Raw genomic sequence first — 25768 nt, forward strand, 5'->3', positions numbered from 1 at the left:
ATGCTCCCCAAGCGTATCTCCGGCTTCGTCTTCGGTTCCTCCCTTAGCCCAGCTCAACATGGCATAAACACTTAGTAGGTTGCCCACCTCCCACACCATCTAGAATAAACTACAGTGGGGTCTCGACTTACGAACGGCTCGACATACGAACATTTCGACTTATGAACCGCTCTCATAGGAATATATGGACTCGACTTATGAACTTAGATTCGAGTTACGAACTCTTTTTTTTTCTTTTTTTAAAAGCTAAGCCATCTTAGGTTAAAAGGAAAAAAGAAAAAAATCCCCCTCTAGTGGCAGAAGGCGGAATAGCAGCTTCCCATTAGTTTCTATGGACGAAAAGAGCAGATACGGATTAAATGGTTTTCAATGCATTCCTATGGGAAATGCAGATTCGACTTCAGAACTTTTCGACCTGAGAACTGCCTTCCAATACGGATTAAGTTCGTAAATCGAGACCCCACTGTAATTTGAAAATAAATCAAGCTCTTTATTCTCAAATTGGGAGATGGCATTTGAGCTGGTCAGAGTGCAGACTTAACATACCCTTTGAGCCTTCCACTCACCAGCCCTCCCATAGCTCTCCCCAGCCTGCTTCTTCCTCACTGACTTGGTTATTGCAGATGTTTTGGCCATGGCAGCAAGTCAGAGGGGCGTCTCTCGTCTGCCTTCCAGTGCTTGGTATGCCACTACCCAGCATGCCAGGCAGAACCTACATCTAAGATATATAATTGTCCAAGGGCTGCTGCACTTTCAGTGGCCAAGTAAGCGAGGGAAAGGGTTTGAGATTGGAAGATTAATGAATGGAAGAACAGAAGGCAGAAAGTATTTTCTCTGGCTCAGATTAATATCTGAATCTTGCAGTTTCTCTGGTTGAGATAAACCTGAGTCGGTGAATTCAAGGGTTGATTGTGCTCATTCAGACCCAGAAGTATAACCTCATGATGGGACATTCATAATTGCTCATTTGGTTAAGGGAGCTTCCACATTCCAGTGCAGGAACATACCTGACTCTGCAGTTTTTCGGAGACTCACCACCAGTCATCTCCCTTTTGTTTTCTAGGTGGCTTTGAGGCACGTCCTCTCGTGCGAGGTGTCCAAGGCAGAAGTGTCAGCCTGAAAGCTTCCCCCAATAAAGCCAAGTTGGGAGTCCCCAAGCCCCTGCCCTTGCGATGGTCCTTCAACTCCAAGGAATGGCCAGCGGAGTCTTCAGGGGAACTTGTCGAATACCTGGAGTCTGGCCGCAGACCACGGTTCACCCATGAGTCTATTGTCCCTCTCATGACTAAAGAAGGGGAGGACAATGGGTCTTCACTCACCAAAGCCAAACTGAACCCTGTGTTAACAAGTCTAGGGACCAGTGAGAACACTGGGAAAGCACCCACTCTCCTGGAAAACTCCAACACCCTGAAAAGGTCAGTGAAGCCAAAGGAAGACGTAAGTGAGCAGCCACGGACACCCAAGAAGCTGGCACTTTCACTCAGTACAGTGCCTCCAATAAAAGATGGAGAACCTAAGAGCAAAGCAAACATCAATGGGACCTTACGTTCTGGGACAAGCCTGCCCTTCTCTGGCTACCAGACCAAGAGTAGAGGGACTCAGGACCAAAAGGCTATGCCCTGCGTTGGGGAGAAGGATCCCGACAATGAGAGGCAGCCAGAAGGGAAGTTGGCCCTCTTCAGAGCAGGCTTCCTGCGGAGGGACCCCAAGAGGCACAGTGAGTCTGACAGGCATGGCATCCTAGCACCAGCCATGGCCTCCTCCCGGGCATCTCTCTCCAACGGGACATTGAGCGCTGTCAGTGGCAGCAAGGCACTGGGCTGCAGCCCTGTAGAGGGGCTCCCTAATGGGAGGATCTGCCGCTCTGAATTGGACATCAAGCGGGCTCAGAGCTCCTGCAGTAACAAGGGAAGGAACGACTGGCTACTGAGCAGGTCCACCTCCCTCTGGAAGGCAAACAACAGTGTCTTCCTGCAGGGTTGTACACCACCACTGACTCTAGAGGGGGTTTCTTGTGGCACCTTCCAGCGAGCAAGGTATCACACAGCATCTCTGGGCAGGAGAGTCACTGTACCAGAGTCCAGCTTCTAAACTAGCCTGTTGTTCCACCTGGAAATACCAAAAGAATGCAAAACCTTGGTGCTTGTAAGACCTCGGGGCCTTTGGAGAACCTCTGTGGCTTGCCAGAAGTCTTGGCCAGTGGCTGCTTTACAAAAAGGGGTTTAGTCAGGCATCATCCAAACGAAGAAGCACTGAATGATGACACTGCCTTGTTTGGGAACGAAGAAGCAACAGGGATCTGGTGGACCCTGGGGTTAGAATGGGAAAGGGGGTGGGGAAGGTTGGGAGAGTGTTAGAATTAAAATATTTATTCTAGAGTGGGATATAGTTTAACTGACACGGATGAGAAGAAGTGCTGTTTTGTTAATGGCTGTTTTGTACCAGGCTATGGTGATGCAGATAATAGGGGAGAATCACATTGCTCTATGCAATAATCCCAACTTTTTATATTTTCAGCTGACATGTGGGTTTTACAGGTCTATTTGTTATTAAAAAACATCTCAAATAAATGCTGTGCCTTGATAGTTTATGGAATTATGGGTGGAAACCAAGGTGGACCGAAGAGTGAATCCCCTGTTGATTTAGAGATTGTCTGTACATTGGGTGGGTGGGAGCAATGGGGGTGGGTGGGAGATATGATTGTGTTTTTCTGTACTGATTAGCATTACTTCAACACTTTCCTGGATTTTTTTTCATATATAAAAAACAAAGAAGAGAGGAAGATATGTGTGATAAATTTATCTGGGTGTGTGTGGGGGGCTTATTCCTATGCATCAATAATTGTAAAAAGAGTGGTTCCCCTTTAGAGCATGAAGCCTTACCCATGATGGATGATACCTATACAGTAACTGATGAAACTGGCTCAATAGCTCAGTGGCTGTGGAGCCAGAGGTTGGGAGTTCAATTCCTCACTGTGCCTCCTGTGAGGAGAGCCAGCCTGTACGGCCTTGGGCAAGCTGCACAGTTCCAAGAGAGAGAGGAATTGAGTAATTTCTACCTGGAAAGAGTCACTATGTCAGAATTTACTTGATGGCATGAAAGGATTATTATTAGAGACGGGGGTATTTGAGGGAGTCAGGCGGATCTCTACAGGTAGTTGTTTCAGAGGTGAGGCCACTGCCGAGAAGGCCTGATTTCTAGTTTTTTTCTCACCGGGCCTCTCTTGGCGTTAGGCCCCTCAGCCTCCCGGCCTGACTGGAGCGGGTGATATGGGTAGAACTGGGCAGAAGAAGGCACTCTGCCAGGTATTGAGGGCCTAAACTGTTAAGGCCCTTTGTATGTAATGGTTAGCACCTGGAAAACAATGTGGAGGCGGATAGGTAGCCAGTGTAAGGCGGCCAAGGTGGGGGAAATCTGGTGAAATCTTTTCACCCCTGTTAATAGCCTGGCTGCCATGTTCTGAACCATCTGGAGCTTCTGCATCTGTCTCGAAGCCCCACGTAGAGAGAGTTACAGTAGTCTATTCTTGAGACTACGAGTGCATGATGTGGTGAGCGTCCCTGTGTCTAGATAGCTGGGCAATCCGCTGAAGATGTCTATGGGCAGACCGAACCACGGATGCTACCTGGGTCTCCATGATAACTGTCGGGTCAAGATGGGCCCCCAGACTGCGAACTGACTTCTTTGTGGTGAGAGTCACCCTCCCAAAAGATAGGGAGTTCCCGAAACCACTGACATTGGGGCCACCCACCCGCAGGACTTCCGTCTTGTCCGGGTTCACCCTTAGTCCATTAAACTGCATCCATTGCAGAACGGCCTCCAGGCAGCACCCAAGGGACGGAACGGCATCCACTGCAGATAGAAAAAATGAGATGTAGATCTGGGTTTCATCAGCATTTTGGTGACACGAAGCTCCACATCCCTGGATGGCCTGCCCCAATGGCCTCATATAGATGTTAAACAGCATTGGGGAGATGATTGAACCCTGCGGGACCCCACAACTGAGAGACCATGGGGCCAATACATTCTCCCCAAGCTGAACTCTCTGAGGACGGCCCTCCAAGAAGGACTGGGGGCAAGCAAGAGCAATGCCACCAATCCCCAACTCGGAGAGCCTCCCCAGGAGGATACCGTGGTTGATGGTATTAAAGGCGGCTGAGATATCAAGAAGGATTGCCCCTGTTGGCCTCCCTAAGTAAGTAGTCACCCGCTTGTCATCCTGCCTCCTGCCAGGACTGGGTAATCGATTGCGGACAACGGCGCGATAGGAGTGCACTGTGGAGCAGGCAGCAGCGACGAAATAACCTAGCCATCATTATTTCCACCTGTGGGAGGATATTCATATATGAATACCTCCATCTCTAATTATTATGATTGATGGAAAATGGACAGTGGTACCTTCCCTGTGGCTCCAATTCATTCAGCCTTATTACCGTAGGCTACCAATTGTGCCTGTACAAAATGTTTGTTGCTGTTTTGCTGCCTTTTTCTTCCTTTTTTCTTGTTTTTGCCATCTTTTCTGTAAGCCTTCTAACTGGCAGGGGCTTTTCTCATGAGCATTGACACAAGTGTCTTTCTGAGTCTTCTCCCTGTCCAAATAAAAGAGAGGGAGAGTGTCTCCTAGCTGTTCTGGGAGGCAGTTCTCCAGCTGCAAGGGGCAAACAAGGAGAAGGGAGAGAGGAGTTTAAGAAAGCAAGAAACCTTTGAATGACTGGCAAAGTGATGGTCAGTAGAAGGGAGCCGATATGAAGGTGAAGAAATGGAAAGAATATGGAGGCCTTTGAAGGCAAGAACAATGAATTTGGACTGGGCTCCAGAGAGGGCTTATGGGGGTCTCAGTTTTGGTTAGATGTGAAGAAGCAAAACTAAGAAACGAGAAGACCACAGAGAAGGTTGCAGTAGTCGACACACAATTACTAGAACATGAACCATCATCCACAAGTTTTTATGCTTTCATCAACAAGGCAGAACAGTATTAAATTTTCACACTGTCGTAGATGGAAGTGTAGGGGGTGGGAGATTAAATATAAGAACCAAAAGAAGTAGAGGAGACCAAGATAAAGCCATGGCTTCATTTCTTAATGACTGGATGTGGGATGTACCTGACAATAAATACAGTGTGGAGGAAAGATGATTGGCTTAGTCTTCAATGTGTCGAACATGAGACAATGAGAACATAGATGATGGGAAATACCAGACAAGCATTTGGATATGGAAGAGTAGGAAAGAGTTCTGGAAAAGAGGGGTTTGGGGTATGATCACCTTATAGGTGGTGTACAAAGCCCAGGCCTGTGAGGAAGTCTCCCAGAGACAGTGGTGAAACAACAGTCACAGAGACCAAGGACTGACCCTCCGGGGATTGCAGTGGAGCTGGGTTAGAAATAGAGAAAGAATGTCTATGTAGGGAAAAAAATGAATGAATGATTTGGGAACAAAATAAGCTAATTGTCACTAAACATGGAGTGGATCAAGGGTATTGAAGTCAATTAAAGAGAATGGGGATGAAGATTGCTGGTGATTTGGGCGACTACGGTTTCATTGAAACGCAAAGGAAGGAAGCGGGTTGTAGGGAGTCAAGAGAGAATGTCTGGAAGGGACAACACTGACACAGCATGAGTTGTGGGAGACTCCAGAAATCTTGGGTTGTGTCATGATGGTGTGCAGGATTTAAAAAAAAAAAAAAAGTATGAGGGAATGTAGCTGTGTAGTTTTATAGCCATGCATGAAGCTACTAACTGGATATTCTAATTGTTTTTTTTCCTGCTACAAGATCTTGGAAGAGAAGGCTGTCACTAGACCTCATTTCTTGGACTCCTAAGAAGAAGTTCCTCTATATAAATGAGAGTTAGGCTTTGGATTCATTCACCTAGCAGGCATGAGCTGGTCAACCATGCAACAGTTTGTGGTCTTAACGATTGCTGGCTGAGCTTTGTTGAGGGGGGCGGGCGGAGGATGAAGAAAGCGATCTCCCAGTCCCTGGGGGCTCTTTTTGTTAAGCCATTGCCTAGCAACTGCAGCAGCAGCAGTGCAAGCTATGGCGTCCTCCCCGGCAGCCAGCAGTTTTTTATACCAGACAGATGATTTCACCTTTGAAGAGAGGCGTTCCATGTATGAGCTGCAGGTGGAGAGACAGAGAGAGGACGGGAAGGTTTGTGCTGGGGTGAGTGGGATGTGGGAGAACTATTTCCAAGGGCAGGAAACATACTTTCAAAGGATGGCCGTGTGTTCCGATTACCCAGCGCTGGCACCACGTCTAGCTTTTCAGGAGCTTAGAGGACTCCGTTCTCTGCATGGAAAAGAACTCTGAATGTGAACAGCCTTGGACCCAGTTTGTTACTTGTGATGAGACAAGTTAGTTTAGCTGAAGCCTAATCTGGACATTTTGCCGTTTTCTGACAATGTGTTGCTTAGGCCTGTTCTGTACAGGTTATTTGCTGGCCATCACTTCTCTTATTGCCTCTGAACAAAGCATAGTCAGCCTAGTGGGCCATTTTCAGGGTTTAAAACTGCATGCTTGGAATATTTGTCATCTACAAGGGCAGATAAAGACTGCTTAGGAAGGTGTGAAGCAAAGGAGCATTAAAACCATACACACCTGGGGCACCTCTTAGCGGATCATTTTCCCTCTTCCTTTTCTTTCTTCCCCCCTTCCTTTTTAAAAGAAAGGACTCTAGTCTCTGGACTGGCTCAAAAGCACTGTTGATCAATAGATAAAATAACTGCATCCAAACATCTATCATATTCCCCTTAATATATTTTCCCCCACTAAGAAAAAATAATGGGGAAAAAACAGTAAAAAAAGCATGGGACAATTATACATGGAATGCACTGGCCTCAGCCATAAAAATGCCATTCTTTTCTCTCTCTTTTTTTCAGTCAAAAAACTGAACAACCTCTAACACAATACACAGAAAGACGGAAATGTGTAAAGTTAAGCATTATGTTATCACAAGGTGATGCTAAGGAGCTGTCATGGACATGCTTAATACTACATGGCCACCCAAGAATCAGAGCTGCAGTGAATGTATAGTCCAAACCAAAGGGAGATTCTAAGGGAGTAACTTCTCTTTAAAATGATCTCTTAAAGATTCCTGACCAACATAGCCTTGAAGAATCTTTTAGCTTCTTTGTCAGCCATCAGAAGGTAGTAAGCTATAGCAGTCACAAGAGGGGAGTGTCCATCTAGCATGTCTTAGGTGTCTGCTGGAGATGTCACATGCCAGTACTGGGCTTTTTTATGTAGAATTTGGGGCTGGAATATGCCTCCCAAATCCTCCACTTCCTGCAGCACTGAATAAGCTGTAGAGCACTTCCTTCCTGAAGCTTCCTTTTTTTTGTGGTACCTACTCCAGTTACTTTAAAAAGGAGTTATGCATGCATCTGCGGAAGTATAACAAATGTTAATTCACCTCTTGCTGATGTTGACCATTTTCTTTAACTGCTGGCAATGCCCTTGTCTATCAGATACATCTGCTTAATCTTGCTTTTTCTTTAGAATTTATTCTCTGTTGCTTCAGTATCAAAATAGGAGGGGCGTATCAAAACAAGGAAGCACTGGTGGAAAGCACAAATCTGATGTTGGAAGAGGGATATTAGAGGGGCTGGGGTAGGGAAAGCTGAAGGTGGAGGAGAGGAAATGTTGGTTAGAAAACACAAGTTTCAGGGAATCCCAGGAACCCCAAATTATGGAGATTAATTCAACCCGAAATAATAATCACATGCCATCAAAGCAGTTCTGACTTTTAGCAACCCTTCTCAGGGTTTTCCAGGTAGAGAACACTCAAAAGTGGTTTACCATTCCCTTCTGGGGGCATCCTGGGACTGCAGCTTGCCCAAGGCCACACAGACTGGCTCTTCCCCCAAGAAAAACAGTAGGGAGTCAAATTCCCATCCTCTGCCTACGCGACTGGATATCTAAACTGCTGAGCTATCCAGCAAGACAGAACATCTCACAATTCAGCTCCATAGCCACTGGAATTACAGAAAGTCATAGATTATGCCATCTTCTCCAGCAATCATGTCCAACTCTTCTTTGCTGTCTGGACATGTGAACCAAATTATAATGACCTCTTCAGATTTGGTGTCACTTTCCTCTTCTTCCTTGGTGGATAAGCAAAGGGTGGCCTTTTTGGTTTTCTAGCAAACTTAAGTCACATCTGCTGGCATCTGTGGGGTTTTTGTTGTTGTTGTTTCAAAATCTGGATTGGAAATTGTATGTCTTTGAACACAAGGGTGCCCAGAAGATTTTATTTCTCACCCTTTGATGTGTTCACCAGAGCAATATAAGGGACAAGCATTCATCAAATCAAATTTGACAGGTGCCGCTCACCCAGTCACCATAGAAGTCATTTTTAAAAATCTAGCAGTAATATATGATAGAATGAGGGGGGGAAATGGGGGAACAACTGAAAGCCTGGCCGCTGTTTATGTGTATGTATGAAGTCTCTTAAAAGTGGCAAAAATGCTAGGAGTTGCACTTGGATGTTTGGATGGGGTGGTAACATTCTTGTACAACACAACTAGCATTCAAATAAGGCACCACAGCGCTGGCACGTTCTAAGACAGTCATCCCCCACCTGGTGCCCTCTAGATTTGATGGACTTCAGCCCCACAGTCTCCCCAGCCAGTGTGCAATTTGGACTGGGATGCTGAGAGTTGTAATCTTCTCTCTGGAGGATACCCGTGTGCAGAAGGCTGCTGTCCAGAAACATGGGGAGGCGAGAAGGATAGAGGGACACTTGTGCACCTGTCTGAAAAGATCCTTCAGTGTAGGTCATTGCCTTAGTATTTCCTGTGCATTGAAACATGACTTTGTCACTGGAGAATCATGACTTGTGGACAGCTAGCAGCCAGACCTGCTTATGAACCAGTTTTATGATGCTATTCATTTACTACACATATGCATTATTGGCATCCCTTGCCATTGTCCGCTGTTCTTTGTCAGACAAACAAAAGAGGCAGGAATATATAGCATAATGTGGATCTCTGCCAGCATCCCAGCTGAATGCCTGCCTGTCTTTAAGAAATGCCATGCTAAGGTCAGGTCTGGGATGCTATCCTTAGATGTCAAATGTTGCCTGGGCAGCAACTATGCCATCCGGCAAGCCTACCAGCAACAAATACTAAAGAACAATGCAGCTCTGAAAGCCAAGTGACCAACTGCCTAGCACAGCTTCTAAGACACCAAGAAACACAATTTGTCAACAAACAGCTTTGTATGCCTGGAACATTGCCTGACGGTCAGTTGAAAGCTGTAACCTTACCCAGCAAAGATGGCTCCTTTGATGTATTCATGGTGCCACAAGCTCCACCTCCCACGAGCAGGGTTGTAGAAGCTTGACGGCAGTATCAGGACTCATCGTAGGCACCTCAACGATGGGTAGTTCTGGGATGGCCACAGAGATGTGGGAGAGGCAAGAAGCAACACCGTCTGAGGAAGGGAGGACAAACCTTCTTGATCACCTCCTTCATGAGAGGCCAAAAGGCAGTGGCGAAGGGGAGGCAGTAAGTGTTTCAGACCAGGGATGGCATGCTCCTGTTTGATCTTTGCTGGGGCTGGAAATGCAGAGAGGGGGCCCCCTGGATGAGTCATGGATCAGCAGTGACTATGAGCTAGAACTGGGCAGTAATAGCTGGAAGTAAATGCAGAAGAGTTCCTTGTCTGAGATGAGGGCTGGAGAGAGAGACCCCTCTCCCAGCCATTTTGAGGTAAGGTACTGTGGTTGGACAAGTGTGCTGTCAGCAAAGAGGATTCAGATTCAATTGAATATATATTCCTTCACTGAGGTCTCTGCAGAGCACACGCTTGGGGTTGTGGCCAGTTGTGTGACTTGACAGGTGACCCCTCAAAAAGCCACAGTTACAGGTAAGCAACATATTGTTCTTTAGCAAGAGTCCCTCAGTCTTGGCCACCAACGAGGCACCTGCCCGCTGCACATTTTTGTACCCTGAAGTCTGCTTTGTATAGGACTGCTTGGCTGCTCCCCAGAACACATTTCAGGTAAGGGCACTGAGGGGTAAGAAGCCTTCATCTTTGAAATTTAATTTCTATACAGTGCACCTCTCACCCTGGTGAAAATAGGACCTCCATGCTAGAGACCGCTGTTGTGCCTTTCATCTTTGCTGTTGTGATGCTTTGAGCCATTGTGTCCCTGTTCATTAACACCCTCCTCCTGTATAGAGGTTTCTTTCCCTCTTCCCAGAGGAAGTCAAAAAGTGATAATTTAGCAAGATCCCCAAATTAAATCCCCATTTCCAGTGCTGTCTTCTATGTGGGCATTCAGAAAGATCTCTTTTTGAGCAAACGTACATGGGATTAGGTTGTGTGAATGAAAGGCTTTAAGGACAGAAGGGGTTTGTCAGAATAGAAGATGTTTGTGTCTTCCACTGTGAAAGAGCAAGGGTATGTCCTACACACCCCACACCCACATCAAAAACAGCAGAAGCAGGTATTTCTGCAAAGGAAGAGAGTTGTGACAGGCTCTTTGTTATGGGTAGAGAGCAAATAAAAGGACAGCACAGGACTGAAAGAAAAGGAGTTGCATTGCTTTTGAACCAATGATTTGTGGTGTAGTAGCTTTAATTAGAGTCTCAGTGTAAGTATGGACGTGTAATAAAGAATGAAGTCCAAACTGTAATGCATAATTCTATTGTAAGAAGCATCTAGCAAGGACTTGGGAAGGAAATTGTGTCCCTAAGGTAGAGTGACCAGAATTCCAAAAGGACAGGCTTACTGATAAATGTGGGTCTTTTCCCCACATTTTTATTTATTTCATCTTATCCCCTTTAATGCTGATAATAAAATCAACACATTGGACAATTAGTGTGCCAAATGAAATCTCAGCTGGTGCCCTTTCTTTAAAAACAGCACCTGCTGAAATATCTTTTCCTCAGGAACGGATGATGGTACAGGAAGCCAGTCCTCCTTGAATTCTGGTCACCTTACTTTAAGAGAAGAATGGACTGTAGATTATCACAAAGTGTTCAAGTATTACAGATGTATCAGGCTGATTTACCAGAATAATCTTGGTTCAGAACAGACTTTATTCTGAAGGTGAAGCAATCTGCTACTTATTTTAATTTTGGTCTGTGCAAAAACATGGCTGAGTGAACAAAGAACTGTTATTGGCCACAGCTTGGAAAATGGCTGTTAAAGGACACTGAAGAAGACATATATTTTTCCTGTTCCAGATCAATATTCAATAAACAAACAAAAAAAAATTACTATAATATAATGTTACCTTAAAACATGCCAAGTTTACCTCTGTTCTGTATGGAAACTGTACTCGTTTGATAATGTTCCGTGTCGAACAGCTACCATCTTCAAGTGCCAATGGGGCATTCTTTTTTCTTCTTTTTTCTTTTCTTTCCTTTTTTTCTTTGTCTTTTTTTGTGTGGCTGTTTTCTTTCTCTAGAAGTCTTTCCTGCACAGGTTGATCTTCCTGGCCAAGATCTCACCAGACCTGGCTGACAAAAGGGATTTAGCACGTAAGATAAATGTTTACTGTTGGCTTCTTCAAAACAAACTTTTCTAAATGAATGGCACAAGGTTTTAGAATAGGATGGGACCGATGAGTGACAGGGTCTGCAGACTTTGTTGAACTTATATCATATCACATGGCTGACTGGGCTGGCAGTGAGTGCAAAGTTTCAGATGACAGAGGGAATACAAGAGCACAGAAGTGTAAGGAAAGCCTTTTCTCTCAGCAGTGTCATGTTGCTTGTTAATTCCACGCAGATCGGATTATTACGAATGCTGTTCCTCTTTCCCTGCTGATGTGCAAGCAGCAATATACTGTACTAAACCCTTTATACAAGCAGAAATCCCTATTGCTTTCATTGAGGTGCCCTCTGGTTTGTGTAACTGGAGACTGCTGGGAGAAACATGAAGCACTCTGGCTCAGGGCTCTTATGCTCCATATATGCCAACAGGAGTCTGGCGCCTGTATTTTGTCTAACACAGAAGAAGCTTGGAGCAAACAACACTTTTGAATGAACTTAGTTGCCTCAGCAGCAGTTGCTGGGAGGGGCAGCCAAGAATGGAAGGAGAGAACCAGGTGCCCACCTAAGCTCAACTGCTTTCTCCCATTATTCCAGAAAGATTCAGCTATCCATACAACCGTTTTTTTGCTCTTGGGAGGGAGGGTAACAGCACTGTTGTTTTTGCTTCAAAAGTAAAATATCTTAGACCTTCGCCAAGTCACAGAAACATAACATGAATTTATCTTTGTGCACTATAGAGATCGGTAATGCTGCAGACATTGGAAAAAATGTTGCTGACATTAGCTCCTTTCCAGCATTCCCTTGACCACGTGAAGGGCTGTGTTTTTGGAGGGGAAGCAGGTGTGCATGTAAGCCTTGCCCCCAGCATCCTCACCTCTGGGCATTGCTTAGCTCTTAGTGTACTGAGTGCAGTGCTCTGAAGACTCATGAAGTGCATTCAGTTGAGATACCTTACCTTCTTCAGGCCTTGTGCTCAACATGCAAACGTTGAAATGATCAAATTCCAAATGGAATTTACTTTAAGTGTGGCGCTAGCAGATTAGAGGTTCCAACGTTTTCCCCATCCTCAGCTGTGAACTCTAAGGGTTCAGGAAAGCCTGTAATTTTTCCCCCATGGCAGACTTTCCTCTCCACAGGGGAGAATTTTCTTGTTTCCATGAAACTTGAGATTTCTTGTTTTAAAATAAACATTCATCTAGGGATCCTTGTATAAATGCTTCATCCCCGTTCCGGGCAGAAGAAGAGGTTATAGATCCCTCAGGCAGAAGTAATTCTCTCTTTAGATATTTTGTCCTTTTATTCTACTATTTTTTGAGGGGGGGAATTGTATCAGCCAAGCAGATGTTATTTTACATATTTTATTTACTTTATATTTTATATAAAAGAAAACAATCTCTCCAAATATGTAAAAACTTGTGGTCATAAAAAAATACAGTTAAAAGAAAGTATTTTAACTGCATGCTAAAATGTAAACAAGATAACTGATTGCCTGAAGCAGTCATAGCTTTGACACACATGGAAATTTTAAAATGAAGTTCTGTTACACCAAAGAAATTAAACCGCCCAGCATAAATCTGTTCAATTGATGTCCATGTTGCTTTCTCCTTCTCCAGTTCTTTCTGAAATGAGCTGCACATATATACCTGTTCTCAGTTGACAAAATGAGGCTTATCTACTTGCAGTCCTCATTGCCATCTGCCAATGCTCCTACGACCGCTGACAAGAAGGTGGTTCTATAGCAGTAATTCTAAACAAATCTCTACAGTATGTGCTGTTCATCAAAATACCTTATCCTGCCTGGAAATAACATCATTGTGACCTTGGATGGCATCTCCTTGTTCTAGCATCTGTAGAAACATTGCTTATCAGAGATTTAACAAGCAGTGTGTCTTTTGATGTTTGCTTGCTATCCAAGAAGATTGAAGGAAGTATAAATGCATCCTATAACCTGCCACTCAAACAAATTGGCCACTCTTGCAAACTTAAAAATAAACATCAGAAAAGACAAGAGAAATACAAAAAAAAAAAAAAAAAGCATTATTGCCGTCTAGAATAACTGGAGTCTTTTCATTTCCAAAAATGTCACCTTTGACAGTCTTGCAACTCTGCTTTGAATGAAGAACTTCATATGTTGAGGCGTACAAATTAATAGAATAGAATAATACAATAATAGACTGAAAGAGTGGGAAGGGACATACAAAGCCAATGTGCACTGTAGCGCTGGGGTGTGCGTGTTCCAGAAATCCCATCCAGGGATGCCATGGAATCCTCTCATCCTTCCCCCTTCCTTCTCTCCCCCCCCCCTCAAAGTATCATACAGCACTTACTTGCAATTTCTCTGGTGCCTGTGCATGGTGGAGAGAGGGAACCCTGTCCCACTCTTGCCAAAGGACTGGGTTTCCTCTTCTCCTATTTGCAGGGGAGAGTTCCCTGCTGGCTCTCTTCCCCAAGTCACGCCTTGAAGGAGTTTCATTAATTCACCAGTATATCGTATGGTCTCTCATTCCATCTAGTGGCCAGTCATGGTAATGCTCCTTGGGAAGATGGATGTCTAGGTTTTCAGGTTTTTAAATTTTATTATTTTATTATTTTCTAGCAGCGGATAAGTGAAACTGTGGGTATTGATCTTGTGGATATGGCAGTCCTATTGTACTGGGGAGCCGCAGCCAGTAAGTGAAGGGAGCCACAAGTCAAAAATGTTTGGGAACCACTGCAGAAGGCCACTGAGTCCAACCCTTTGCTCATTGCAGGAATCTAAATGTAGAATCATAGAACAATGGAGTTGGGAGGGGCCTATAAGGATAGGGATATTGTGTTCTCTGCTTGGGTGCTGCTCTGATTGTTTCACCCATGCTTTGTTTCCACTGCAAAAGATGAGTTTAGTTTGCCTAGAACCAGGTGAGGTGAGGTGAGACAATGTAGGCAAACAGAGCAGTCAAACAGCGACATAGTGTCAATACCAAGATGTGCCCAGTGTGTTCATGTTTGGTGGGTTATAACAGCACCCCTTCATGTGTGCCTTATTTCTCCTCAGAATATTGGGAAGAGCTGTTTGTGCGCCTGCAGCGCTATCATTACCATGCTGAGGAGATCACAGGCTTGCTTCTGCTGTACCCCAAATATGTTGTGCATATATTGGAGGTGAGCACTCACTCTCTCTCTCCCTCTCTCCCTCCCTCCCTCCCCACCCTCTCTGTGTGTGCAACACAGAGAGAAGTTCTTTGAATATATGAAAAATAATGGGATGCCACTCACTGGCATGCATAGTCCCAATATATTCAGTCAGAGATTCTGGAGTTGGGAAAGAATACAAATGTATTTCTTTTACTTACAAGTCTTCATATATGTCAGAATAAGAACAAAAGAAATTCACTTGTTGCATAGCATAATATCTTAACTGGTTAGCTTCATTATTGGCTTCAGTAACTGACTGGTTACTTAAACAGGCAGAACACTGCCTTTATTAACCTGTCTATAATAGACACATTGCTAAACTGACACAGAACCTGGTTGAGTTTTTTTAAAAAGAGAGAGAAAGGGATTGAGGTGGAGCAGGAAACGCTTGGCTACTCTAAGTGGTAGACATTCAGCCCAAGTCCCTCCCATCCAAACCTCTTAGATTTGTGTAATTCCACTAATATTTATACCCCTTTCACCGGTGTGCCTAGCACTTCTGTGCACCCTCTGCTTTATTCAGGCTCTGGCAGCTGACTCGAAGAGTGGGACAAGGGTGGTTATGTGGGCCCAAAATAAAATGCAGGCAGCTGCAGTAAGTGTATCTGACACATGACTTTATAGAGACAATGATGGGGAAAAGGTTTAAGGGTAGTCAGTCTCTCCCTTGCTACTCAGCATCTTCACCAACGGGAGTCTTCCCTATTGTCAGCCATGGTTTCTCAGGTCAGCCTGGCACTCTCTGTCACCATGGTGATAAAAAGGCCTGTGCTGAGGGCGCTGGAGCTCTGTGGTTAACTCAATAGTTCTGAGATGTTTCCACAGCCAGTGTTACTACCCCCCCTTTTTTTTAAAGCTTGCTTCTGCTGCTTCCGCAACATGGCTTGCTCACTCTCCACCCTCAGCCCAAAAGCCTGCTTGGATTGTTATGGCTCCCATGGAAACTGACGGTTGGGCTGAAGTACGAGTCCTGAGGCCCCTCCATTGGGCTCCTCCCTAATCCCATCGGCCCCCTCCTCTGAAGCACAGAGTGCTGACGGTGCTGCAAGGATGGAAGTCGTGGTGTATTTGAAAACAGCTGCTTCAGTGAGAGGGAGCCCCCTTGTCCCTTAATGCGATCCTCTCTTTTTCTTTTAAGGATGCCCAGTTGGTGGGGATGTTGGGGGATACAGACACTGCAGAATGTACTTTCATTTGGTTCACCAAGCAGTCCCGTGCGGTTTCGTTTTTGTGCTCAAAGCTAGACTTGTTGATTTCCTTTCAGTCATCCAGTGACGTGCTTTACTCTGTCCTGCGAGACTTAAGAGACATGGAGCAGCAGCAGAGGTAAGCGGATCTAATTCACAAGGTATTGCCAACACACTAGAGCTTATTGAGCTTGTGGGGGGCAGGACTGAACCTCATCATTTCTGGTTGCCAGTGCTGAAGAGACCCAGCCCATCTGCCTCCAGCAAATTCTGGCTCTTTTTTGTCTGACCAGGGTGTGTGTGTCTGTGGGTGTGTGTGTGTGCCTTTGGCCACTGTGGTCTGTAGAACTGTAGACAACAGGACTGGGGAATTCTTCAGCCTTCCACAAAAGGATTAAATACTATTTCTTCTATCTTCCACTCGTGGTCAAGATGCCTGGGAATGATGGGAACTGGAATGCAGCAGTATCGGAATGGCTACTTTTCCCGCTAGCCCTGAATCACTGATGGGTGTAAATGTGATACATTTATATGTGGGAATCTGTCATGAGAAAGCAGAAGGCTAAAGATATTAGGACTTTACAGGCCCTTTCAGAGGAGGCTGCAACACTTAGGTCTGAATTGCTGTCAGCTTTTCAAGGCTAACAAGAATGTACCAATTTCCTTGATGCTTGTGTATTATTAGTTCCTTTCCCTATTCATAGAGTTTGTGGCTCTAATAAAAAATAATAATAATGTGCCATCACGTTCTTTTCTTCTGGGGGTTCTCTGAGATTGTGCAGCTTGCCCAAGGCTGCACAGGCTGGCTCTACTCACAGGAGGCTCAGTGGGTAATTGAACTTCCAGTTTCTAGCTTTGCAACCAGATTCTTAAACCACCGAACTACCATAGAATCATAAAGTTGGAAGGGGCCTATAAGGCCATCAAGTCCAACCCCTTGCTCAGTGCAGGAATACAATTCAAAGGATATCTGCCAGGTGGTTGTGTACATTTTGCCTGAATGCCTCCAGTGTTGGAGCCCTCACCACCTGTAGAGGTAATTGGTGCCATTGTCATACTGCTCTAACAGTTAGAAAACTTTTCCTGATATTCAACCAAATTCTGGCTTCCTGTAACTTGAGCCCACTGTTGCATGTCCTGCACTCTGGGATGATCAAGAACAGATCCTGCTCCTCCTCTGTATCACAGTCTTTCAAGTATTTGAAAAGTGCTATTTTATCTCCCCACTGTCTTCTTTTCTCAAGGCTAAACAAGCCCATTTTTTTCAGTCTTTCCTCACAAGGCTTGGTTTCTAGTACTCTGATAATCCTTGTTGCCCTCCTCTGAACTTGTTCCAATTTGTTGGCATCCTTCTTGCAGTGCAGTATTCAGAACTGGACACAGTGCTCAAGATGAAACCTAATCAGGGCCAAATTGAGGGGAACTAGTACCTTGTGGGATTTGGAAACCATACTTCTGATAATGCAGCCTAAAATAGCATTTGCCTTTTTTTAAGCCACATCACACTGTTGGCTCATATCCAGTTTGTATGACTCCAAGATCCTCCTTGCTCATAGTATTGCTGAGCCAGGTATCCCCCATCTTGTAACTGTGCATTTGGTTTTTTTCCCCTAGGTGCAGTACTTTGCGCTCACCTCTGTTGAATTTCATTCTGTTGTTTTCAGGACAGAGCTCAAGCCTATCAAGATCATTTTGAATTTTGTTTCTGTCTTCCAGGATGTTAGCTATTCCACCCAATTTTGTGTCATTAGCATTCCTTGCATCCTCTCATCCAGTTCATTAATAAAAATGTTGAAGAACACAGGGCCCAGGACTGAGCCCTGAAGTACCCCACTTGTTACCTCCTCCCAGTTTGAGAAGGAGCCATTAATCATCACCCTCTGAGTACGATTATGTAGTCATCTGTGTATCCACCTGACAGCTGTTCTATCCATTCCACACCGAGTTAACTTGCTAATCAGAATATCATGAGGCACTTTGTCAAATGCTTTGCTGAAGTCAAGATATACTATGTCTACAGCATTCCCTCATCTGGCAGGATTGTTCTTGACAAATTCGTGTTGGTTTCTAGTTATTACTACTTTGTTTTCTAGGTGTTTGCATAGTGACCACTTTACAACCTGTTCCAGATTTTTTTCTGGGATTGATGTCAGGCCGATTGGTCTGTAATTCCCATATTCCTACCCTCTCCCCCCCCTTGAAAATAGGGACAACATTAGCCCTCCTCCAATCATCTGGCACCTCACCCATTTCCCATTATTTCAAGAAAATAATGGACAGAGGTTCTGGGAGCTCTTCAGCCAATTCTTTCAATACCCTTGGATGCAGTTCATCCAACCCTGGAGATGTGAACTCATTCAAGGTAATAAGGTATTCCTTGATTCTTTGTTTATCAATATCTAGCCTACCACATACATACTGTGAATTTTTGAAGTGATTCTCACTCAGGTTACCCCTCCTGCTGTTGTGCAGGAAAAGTGTTTCCTTCCTTGCCTTCTGCCATGACAAGAAATGCCCTGCCTCACAGTATTCTCCCCTCAAATTCTATATGAAGTGATATCCATTCTGACCCCTGACTTCTTGGTCTATTTCAGGGTGTTAGTCCTGGATGCCAAGATCCTCGTAATGTCCCACAATCTCCCTTCCCGTCTCTTCCAGCAATGGAACTACAAGGTGCTGGCGATGCCAGAGAGACACCAGGACTATAATATACTTCACACACCCCATGAAGAATCAGTGGATGCTCTTATCTCTGAGTGCCTCACAGCACTCCTCTGTCTTGGCAAGCATCTGTTGAAGTATCCTAAGGTACAGTGCCTCAACTGGTTTCCCAATTGAGGTTGACACTCAACCTACTCTGTAATCACTATTCTTAATTTAGGATTTAGAAGACTCAGTGCTGTCCTAAACTTTAATGCATTAAACTCAGCTTTTCCAACTTGGTGTCCAACATCTGGGAACAGTTCAGTAGAAATCTCTCCCTCAAGTGCCCATCAAGGAGGCTTCTATGGGAGAGGGTTATTTTCAAGAGGGTCTCTTCCAAAGACCATAATATCCAGACAGGCTCCTAATGAGAGAAGAAGTCTGGATGTTAAAAGTCTAAAAAGTAACTTATCTAAGCTTTGTCTCTTACTCTACGAGGGATCAGCCTTGTCATATCACGGCTTCTTGGGCCCATTTGCTTGCAGTTCCACACCTTACCCATTAAGAAATACAGGGCAAAAAGGTGTCTGGTCTTATATGTCCTGTTTTTCCCATTTCATTATCTGCTAATCAGCCCAAAATCTATAAAACTAGATACATCAGCAAAAAAGAGAGTGTGTAGGTGGCCATGTTCAGATCTTGCTGTAGTGTTGGACTGTTGGATTTACCTGATTATTTTCTTATTCACTGATATTCAGAGTCCCAAAAACCTCCCAGATGCTATCGTAGAAAAGGTACCAGAGCTGATCATTCCTCAGGACACCCTTCACTACCTGCTGGCAAGTGAGGAGTTGCTGAGTCCGGCTCAGTACCTGGATTTGTTTGATTCTCCTCTGAATATCCTGATGGATTCAGGTACGGGCTACCCACAGGAGGCTTGGCAGGGAGGTCAGAGGTGGAGCCAGGCTTCTGGGTGGTACGCTGACTTAAAGGGGATCAGGGAATCACTGCAGAAAAGTCACAACATAAATACAACCGGCTTAGTTTGGTGGGAAGGAAGGATGACATCAGGATAGCAGTTCCTACGTTTACCTTGAAGGCAATTACAAGTTGGTTCTTCCTGCTAAAATGCCTAGGAAAGGCAGTATAGACACCCAGAGAAAGATGAGCAGTAAAATAAGGACTTATTCCACATCCGACCTCCCATATAGCTATAGGTTGCTTCTGTATTACAGGCATTACAACAGAAAAATGCTTCTTAATTTCAGTATTATTTTGGAAATAAGCTTCTGCTATATGCTGAGCATCAAGGTGAACAATAACCTATAAAACAGCTGTGTGTGATCTTTAAACCTATTTAGTCTCTGGATCCGGAAGTGCTTTCAGGACTCCCAAATAATGCAAATGGTGGAGGTACACCTGCTGAGATGTTGACATGGGGTAATACATTGGAGATAGCAGAATGCCAAGAAGGCTTACTGTGTTCAAGAGGTCCTGCTTTCAGAAAGGTTTTCAAAGGGCTGTAGCATTCAACACACCCCACTCGGTTGAAATGTGAGAGCAGCCTGAAGGGCAAAGGTGGATTCTTTAAGTTGCTCCCAAGGCACTGATGGAAGAATGAAAACCCCATGTCTCTTTGCTTATGATATCTGCCATGGCCAGATGAAGGCTTGGTGCATTATATCTCAACTGTTTGGCACTGTACCACATGGTGCAATAGAAAGAATCAACACTGTAACCCAGTTTTTATCTCTTCATGTTAGATTTATCAGAAGTTATTTCAGAGGATGTCTAAATTAAGAGATTAAATTGAGCTGTTACTAATTTTTCCCACTATAATAGAACACTGCAGAGAGAAGTGATTAGGGCCTTATGACCCAAGAATGATTTTTGCACATGTGTGCATACACACACACAACACACATCTTGCAAAGAGAAACACAGATTTTTTTTTAACGTTTAGCAGAATTCAAGTTGAAGTAAGTCTGTGCTGCAATTCACATGGCCCTTGTTTTGGTTGAAGGGCTTGTGTTTCGAAGTGAGGATCCAACATCAGCCTAAATGGCTCCTCACATGCTACAGAAAGGTACAGTACCACAAATCATATAGGCTGCTTCCAGAGGACTGTGCAGCTATTCTGCCTTTTCATTTTCTTAACAAGTCTTGTTTGGTAATGAAAAAAAGATGGACAAAAAGAATGGGAATAGTTGGGAGAGCTGCCAAGTGATGATGATGAGATCCAGTTCTTCCAAAAGCCTTCATGAAAGCAGCAGCACGATAGCACTGCAAAAGCCACATCTGGAAGCAGCCCCTATGCATGCTGGCACATGCACAGCATTTTTCAGTGCATGAGTAGTTGCAGCTCCTTGGCTGCTAGATTAGACTAACACAACAGCTTTTACCTGCCTGGCACATTAACAGCCCTACCTGCCACCACCACCCCGGAGTAGTTGCTTTTGGATCTTATTTTAATACATATCACAGCCCTGCAACAGGCATCAGTTTGTGTGGACATGCAACCCTGTGCAACCCAGAGATGGATGTGATGCGAGTTCATTTTGTGCCATCACAAGTTCATAAAGTGTCTCGTTGTTCTGAAATATTTAGCAGGGGAAGGAAGAGAACTGAGCTATTTATTCCCTTGTAACTATAATTCTTATGTGACCATATGTTTGGGAACTTGCTTCTATCAGAGCTGTCAGATTCATCCTAAACCTCAGACTGGAGCTTGTCTGCTAGGCAAAGCTCAGCACTGCATGCACAGCTATCTCGTGACTAAACCCTGCAGAGGCAGCTAGCCCCCTGCTCACCACTGTGTGCATGCAGACCCTCTACGTATGTAGCCTTCCACATTGGATGCAATATCTGCTGTAGATATTGTTGGACATCAGTTCAGTTTGGAATTAGCAGGAGTTGACTCACAAGATGGGGTGAGACCTGCAGACGCAGATGTGGATGCATCTTGGTGTCTTCAGCAATATGCTTCTCTTACCAAGAAACACCTCCAGACAGACATTATTCAACCTATCCAGGGGAGCACTGTACCGCACTGGAGGTCTAACATTTTCTTTCTTCTATTGCCAAAACAGAGATCACGTGGCCTTTGCTGGAGCGCTTAAAATCACATCTTGAATGGGCTGCTATAAAGAGAGCCACATGAAGTAGGAGGCGCTGGAAGAAACACATCTGCTCCATCTGGAAGATGCTCCTGGTACAAAACTGACATCACATCCCTAAAATTTTGACACAGAAACTGGTGGTGAAAAAGGAGCTTTTCCATGATCATTGATTGGGAAGGGAAAAAGAAATGCAAGCCAGATTGGATTTTTAAATGTTATATTATTTGTCACACTGGTTATTTACAAAAGAACGAAACTCTGTAGCATTTGCTCTGGAATCCTGGACTCCATTCAAGTCCAGAATTAATAGTACAACCATGTTTTCAAAGCAAAACATGGGTTTGTGTGCACGTCTTGCTTAAAGCTGCAGGATACAAACATCAGTGTAACATGACAAAACAGCTGCACTTCTGTGACCTGGTATCATTCTTATAAAGACAGAACTTTTCCTGTAATGGAATACATTGAAGCTGCATTAATCATCCCTGAAGATATTCTCCCATGCAGACTCTTAAGAGCAGATGACCAGAGGGAAGCACGTATGCCTTTACAAACCAGATCTTTTCCAAGAGTAGAGATGGGCACGAACCAAACTGTGAACCAAAAGAACAGATGAACTGGGCTCAGTTCAAGGTTTGGTTTGGGGATCCCATTTTGCCAAGGCAAAAAAATACCTTTGCTTCGATCAGCCCAAGGGGATACCCACCTGCCTCTTTCCCATGGCTCCCGCCACTTCCCTTACCTTGAACTTCCCTTACCTGATCCTGCCGCCTCCTCCTCCACTGCCATCCTCAGAAGCAGTGGGACCAGCTTCCTGGCCAGGAGCCAGGTGCATCTGTGCATGCGCCCACCTATCAGCTGGACAATGGGTGCATGCTCAGAGGCAGCAGGCCTGGCTCCTGGCAGGGAAGCCGGGCCAGCTGCCTCTGAGGATGGGGGTTGTAGTGGGAGGAGCAGGTAGGGAGGCAACCAGAACAGTAGGAAGGGAGCGGGAGGGTAGCAGAGGCCAGAATCAGGTAGGGGCCTCCAGGCACAAACCACAAACTGGTTCATTTTTCCAGGGGGTTGGGGTATCTCGTGGTTAGTCATGAGCCGGTTTTCTGGTTTAAGCTAGAGATGGGGGTATCCATATACAAATATCCCCACACAGGTGGTGTTAACGAGGGTCCAGCCCCATAGGGCCAGAAGGGCCACTCACCCATCCGCCGCAGACGGTGCCGTTCTATGAATGATGCCACAGCGTGTGATCTGCTCGCCAGTCTTCAACTTTGCAGCGAGACTTGTCCTTCTGCCTCCTGCCAAGAGTAGTGAGCAGATCACGCTCTCCGGCGCCGTTCATAGAATCACTGCGTCCATGGTAGATCGGCGAGTGGACCGCCCAACCCCATGGGGCTGGACCCTCATTAACGCCACCTGTGCAGGGATATTCGTCTATGAATACCCCTCTCTCTAGTTTACGCCCATCTTTGTGCAAGAGCTCTTGAATAACTTTGCAATAGCAGCTGACATGTCCTACCTGCCTTGCATTTCATCCAAAGGAGACAAATTTATTTTATTTCTAAAAACTCTACTGCATTCATTCTATCCCAAAAAAGTGCCTCGGTCTACTTCCATTAGAAGCAACTCTTTAATGTCTGGAGATTGACATTAAACTTTTTTTTTCCAGTTCTGAGTGAGAATCATCATTTCTTTTGTCATTCTCTCCCATCATTTCTAGGAAAACTCACGGCGAGGAAAGGCAGTGGCGCTGGTGGGCAGTGCTTACCTGTCAGGCCACAGTGCAGGGTCACAGTTGAGCTGCTCCACCGAGCAGCTGGTTTATAGTTCCTCTTCCTTTCTTTAAAGCGCTCCTTTCACACCCAAACAAACACAGAAAGCTGCTGTGGCTGCCTATGCCGGGGCCAACACAAGTCAGGCAGACAAGACACACGAGCCGCTCCATCTTGCTCCTTTGGAACCTCCTTCTGCTTCTTTGCAGAGACAGTTAAGACAGAAGCCCTTCTCCTGAGCCACTGCCGGAGCCTCCTCTCACTTTGGGGGAGGCACTGAAAGGTCCACTGTCTCTCTTGCACCAGAAGGAAGGAAGGAGGCAGCACAATTCAATGCCCGAATTGCAAGGTAATTCATAATCCATCCTTGGTGGTGATGGTGGGGACTGGCAATAGTAGCAACCATTTAGATTATAATCCTTGCCCAAATCCAAGGCGTGAGGAGACATCAAAGGTTTGGGATGCATATCAGCGACACAGAGAAACTCTGCCTGGAAAGAGCTCCCATTGCTAGTAGTCATCCAGGGAGCCTGCCTCTGGTGTCCTTTAGCTTCAGATATGCAGGCCCTAGTCATAAAGCCATCACTACTACGTATTTTACTGAACTGCAGCTGCTTCTCACACTAATGAGTTATCTGTTTTGAGCCTGGTTCTGTCTGAGATAGGAGGAATACCGGCACTTGGGAATGGAACTACATACACGGAGGAATTCACTGTGGAACCAGGGCAGCAGATGGGTCCTGGGCGGCTGCCACATTCCAATGGGAGAGGGAGAATTAAGCACAAATCGGAAAAGGTTGTTTTTGGACTACAGCTCCCAGAATCCCCAAGTCAACTCCACCAGGTTCCCCCTCTTACTGCCTCTGTACCTACACTGGTGCATAGTGGCCAGAATCCTATTGCGGATTTACATCTGCATTCATGTACAGTAATTGCATTAACAGAAGTGACAAACTGCCTCTAATTGACAAGCTGTTGCTCACACTCCTAGTTGTGTGCCTGCTGTGTGTGTGACTTCTGCACAACTAGAAACGTAATCAGTAATTCATTCATTTATGGCAATTTGCCACTGTGATTTACATATTATACTTATGTCACTGTAAATCCACAATAGGACTGGGCCCAATACTTCGTTTTTCAGTTAAACACAATTGAAATGCTCAAGCAGTGAGCAGCAGGTGATACAGAAAGGGGGCTACAATCACTTGTACCCTAACAGGATTACATTCAAGTGCAGGCTGAGGGTAATGCAGGCCAGTGTATTATATCCATATAATATAATATAGTATAATATAATATAATATAATATATAATAATGCAAGTACATTTAAATCAGGGACAACATAAGCCATGAATGGTAGCTATATATACAATAAGTGCCTGAAGGTGTACATGTAACTTTGGGCAAATTCTTCATGATCTGCTCTTACTGGGTGAAAACAGCAGCTGCAGTGCAAAGTGAATCTATCCCTTGGAGGAAAATATTTTCTTAACAGATATTGAGTGGAGGGGGAGAATGTATGACTCTCCAGATATGGTTCAATTGCAAGTCCCTCCCCCACTGCTGGCTGTGATGATGAGGCCTGATGGGAGCTGCAACACAATTATCACCATTCTGGATAGTCCCATTTCCTCTCTCTAATACCACCTCTATCAGTAAAGGGCCTCTAATGATTACCTCAGCTGCAAGGCCGATCCTGATGGGACAAAGCAGGCCAAGAGGCGCCCACTCAGGGCTTTGTAGTAGACATGGGCACTTCTCATTCCTATTTTGAGGATGGCAGGCCAATTCCCTCCCCCAGAACCAGTCCGGTCCACTCACAGAGCTGTGCATGGTGCTCCCCCTCCCTTTTTGTCCTGCCAATTGCAGGAGCAGCCCAGCTGACACTTCCCTGCCTCCGCACGCAGTTGATCACTGATCAACTGAGCAGGGAGATTCCGTCCCATCTCTATGCCACGGTGGTTGGCTGCATGGGGAGGTGGGAAAGTGCCAGCTGGCCTCCTTCTATGATTGGAATGACGATGACGGCAGAGTGCCATGCTATACTGCATGGAGCCTGGTGAGTAGATCTGGCTGGTTCTGGGGGATGGAATTGGGCCACAGCAGCACCTGTGGTGCCATGGTTCATATTCATATCCCCAGGATATGAAGTACAAAGTGACCATGTCTGCTCTGTAGGTCAATGCCAACATAGTGAGTCATGCCCAGAAACAGACCTCAAGCCACTAATAATATCCCTACTGTACTCCTATTTATAAAGGGTTTCCATGATACATCTGGACACACAGATATTTTCCCCCCCTTGGGTTGTTTTGAATTGATATGTTTACTATTTTAATTTGCTTTCTGAAGATTTCTTGCTTTGAATAAATA

General features: G+C 45.1%; 2 protein-coding genes across 5 annotated transcripts in view; both read left to right on the forward strand.

The window, feature by feature from the left end:
- USP43 (ubiquitin specific peptidase 43) overlaps positions 1-2570 on the forward strand; it is a 127745-nt gene extending 125175 nt beyond the window's left edge. The window contains exon 15 of the mRNA XM_072990394.2: positions 1064-2570. Coding sequence (XP_072846495.2) covers positions 1064-2091 — 1028 coding nt within the window. The 3' untranslated portion in view covers positions 2092-2570. The remainder of the gene's footprint in view (positions 1-1063) is intronic.
- Positions 2571-5886: 3316 nt separating this feature from the next.
- LOC110084012 (testis-expressed protein 47) lies at positions 5887-22129 on the forward strand. Of its 4 annotated transcripts, none has more exons than XM_078385922.1 (8): positions 5887-6148; positions 11415-11487; positions 14537-14643; positions 15941-16002; positions 18458-18671; positions 19265-19421; positions 20530-20592; positions 21596-22129. In XM_078385922.1, the coding sequence occupies exons 1-7, from the start codon at positions 6035-6037 to the stop codon at positions 20565-20567; spliced, it is 765 nt and encodes a 254-aa protein (XP_078242048.1). In that variant the 5' UTR covers positions 5887-6034; the 3' UTR covers positions 20568-20592; positions 21596-22129. The 4 variants fall into 4 exon arrangements, with proteins under 4 accessions (XP_078242048.1, XP_078242047.1, XP_072846497.2 ...); XM_072990396.2 differs by lacking the exon at positions 5887-6148 and adding an exon at positions 9268-9504; XM_078385921.1 differs by lacking the exon at positions 20530-20592 and having other exon boundaries at positions 5888-6148.
- The last annotated feature ends 3639 nt before the right edge of the window (positions 22130-25768 follow it).

Source organism: Pogona vitticeps, chromosome 2, assembly GCF_051106095.1.
Source record: "Pogona vitticeps strain Pit_001003342236 chromosome 2, PviZW2.1, whole genome shotgun sequence".
Lineage (NCBI taxonomy): Eukaryota > Metazoa > Chordata > Lepidosauria > Squamata > Agamidae > Pogona > Pogona vitticeps.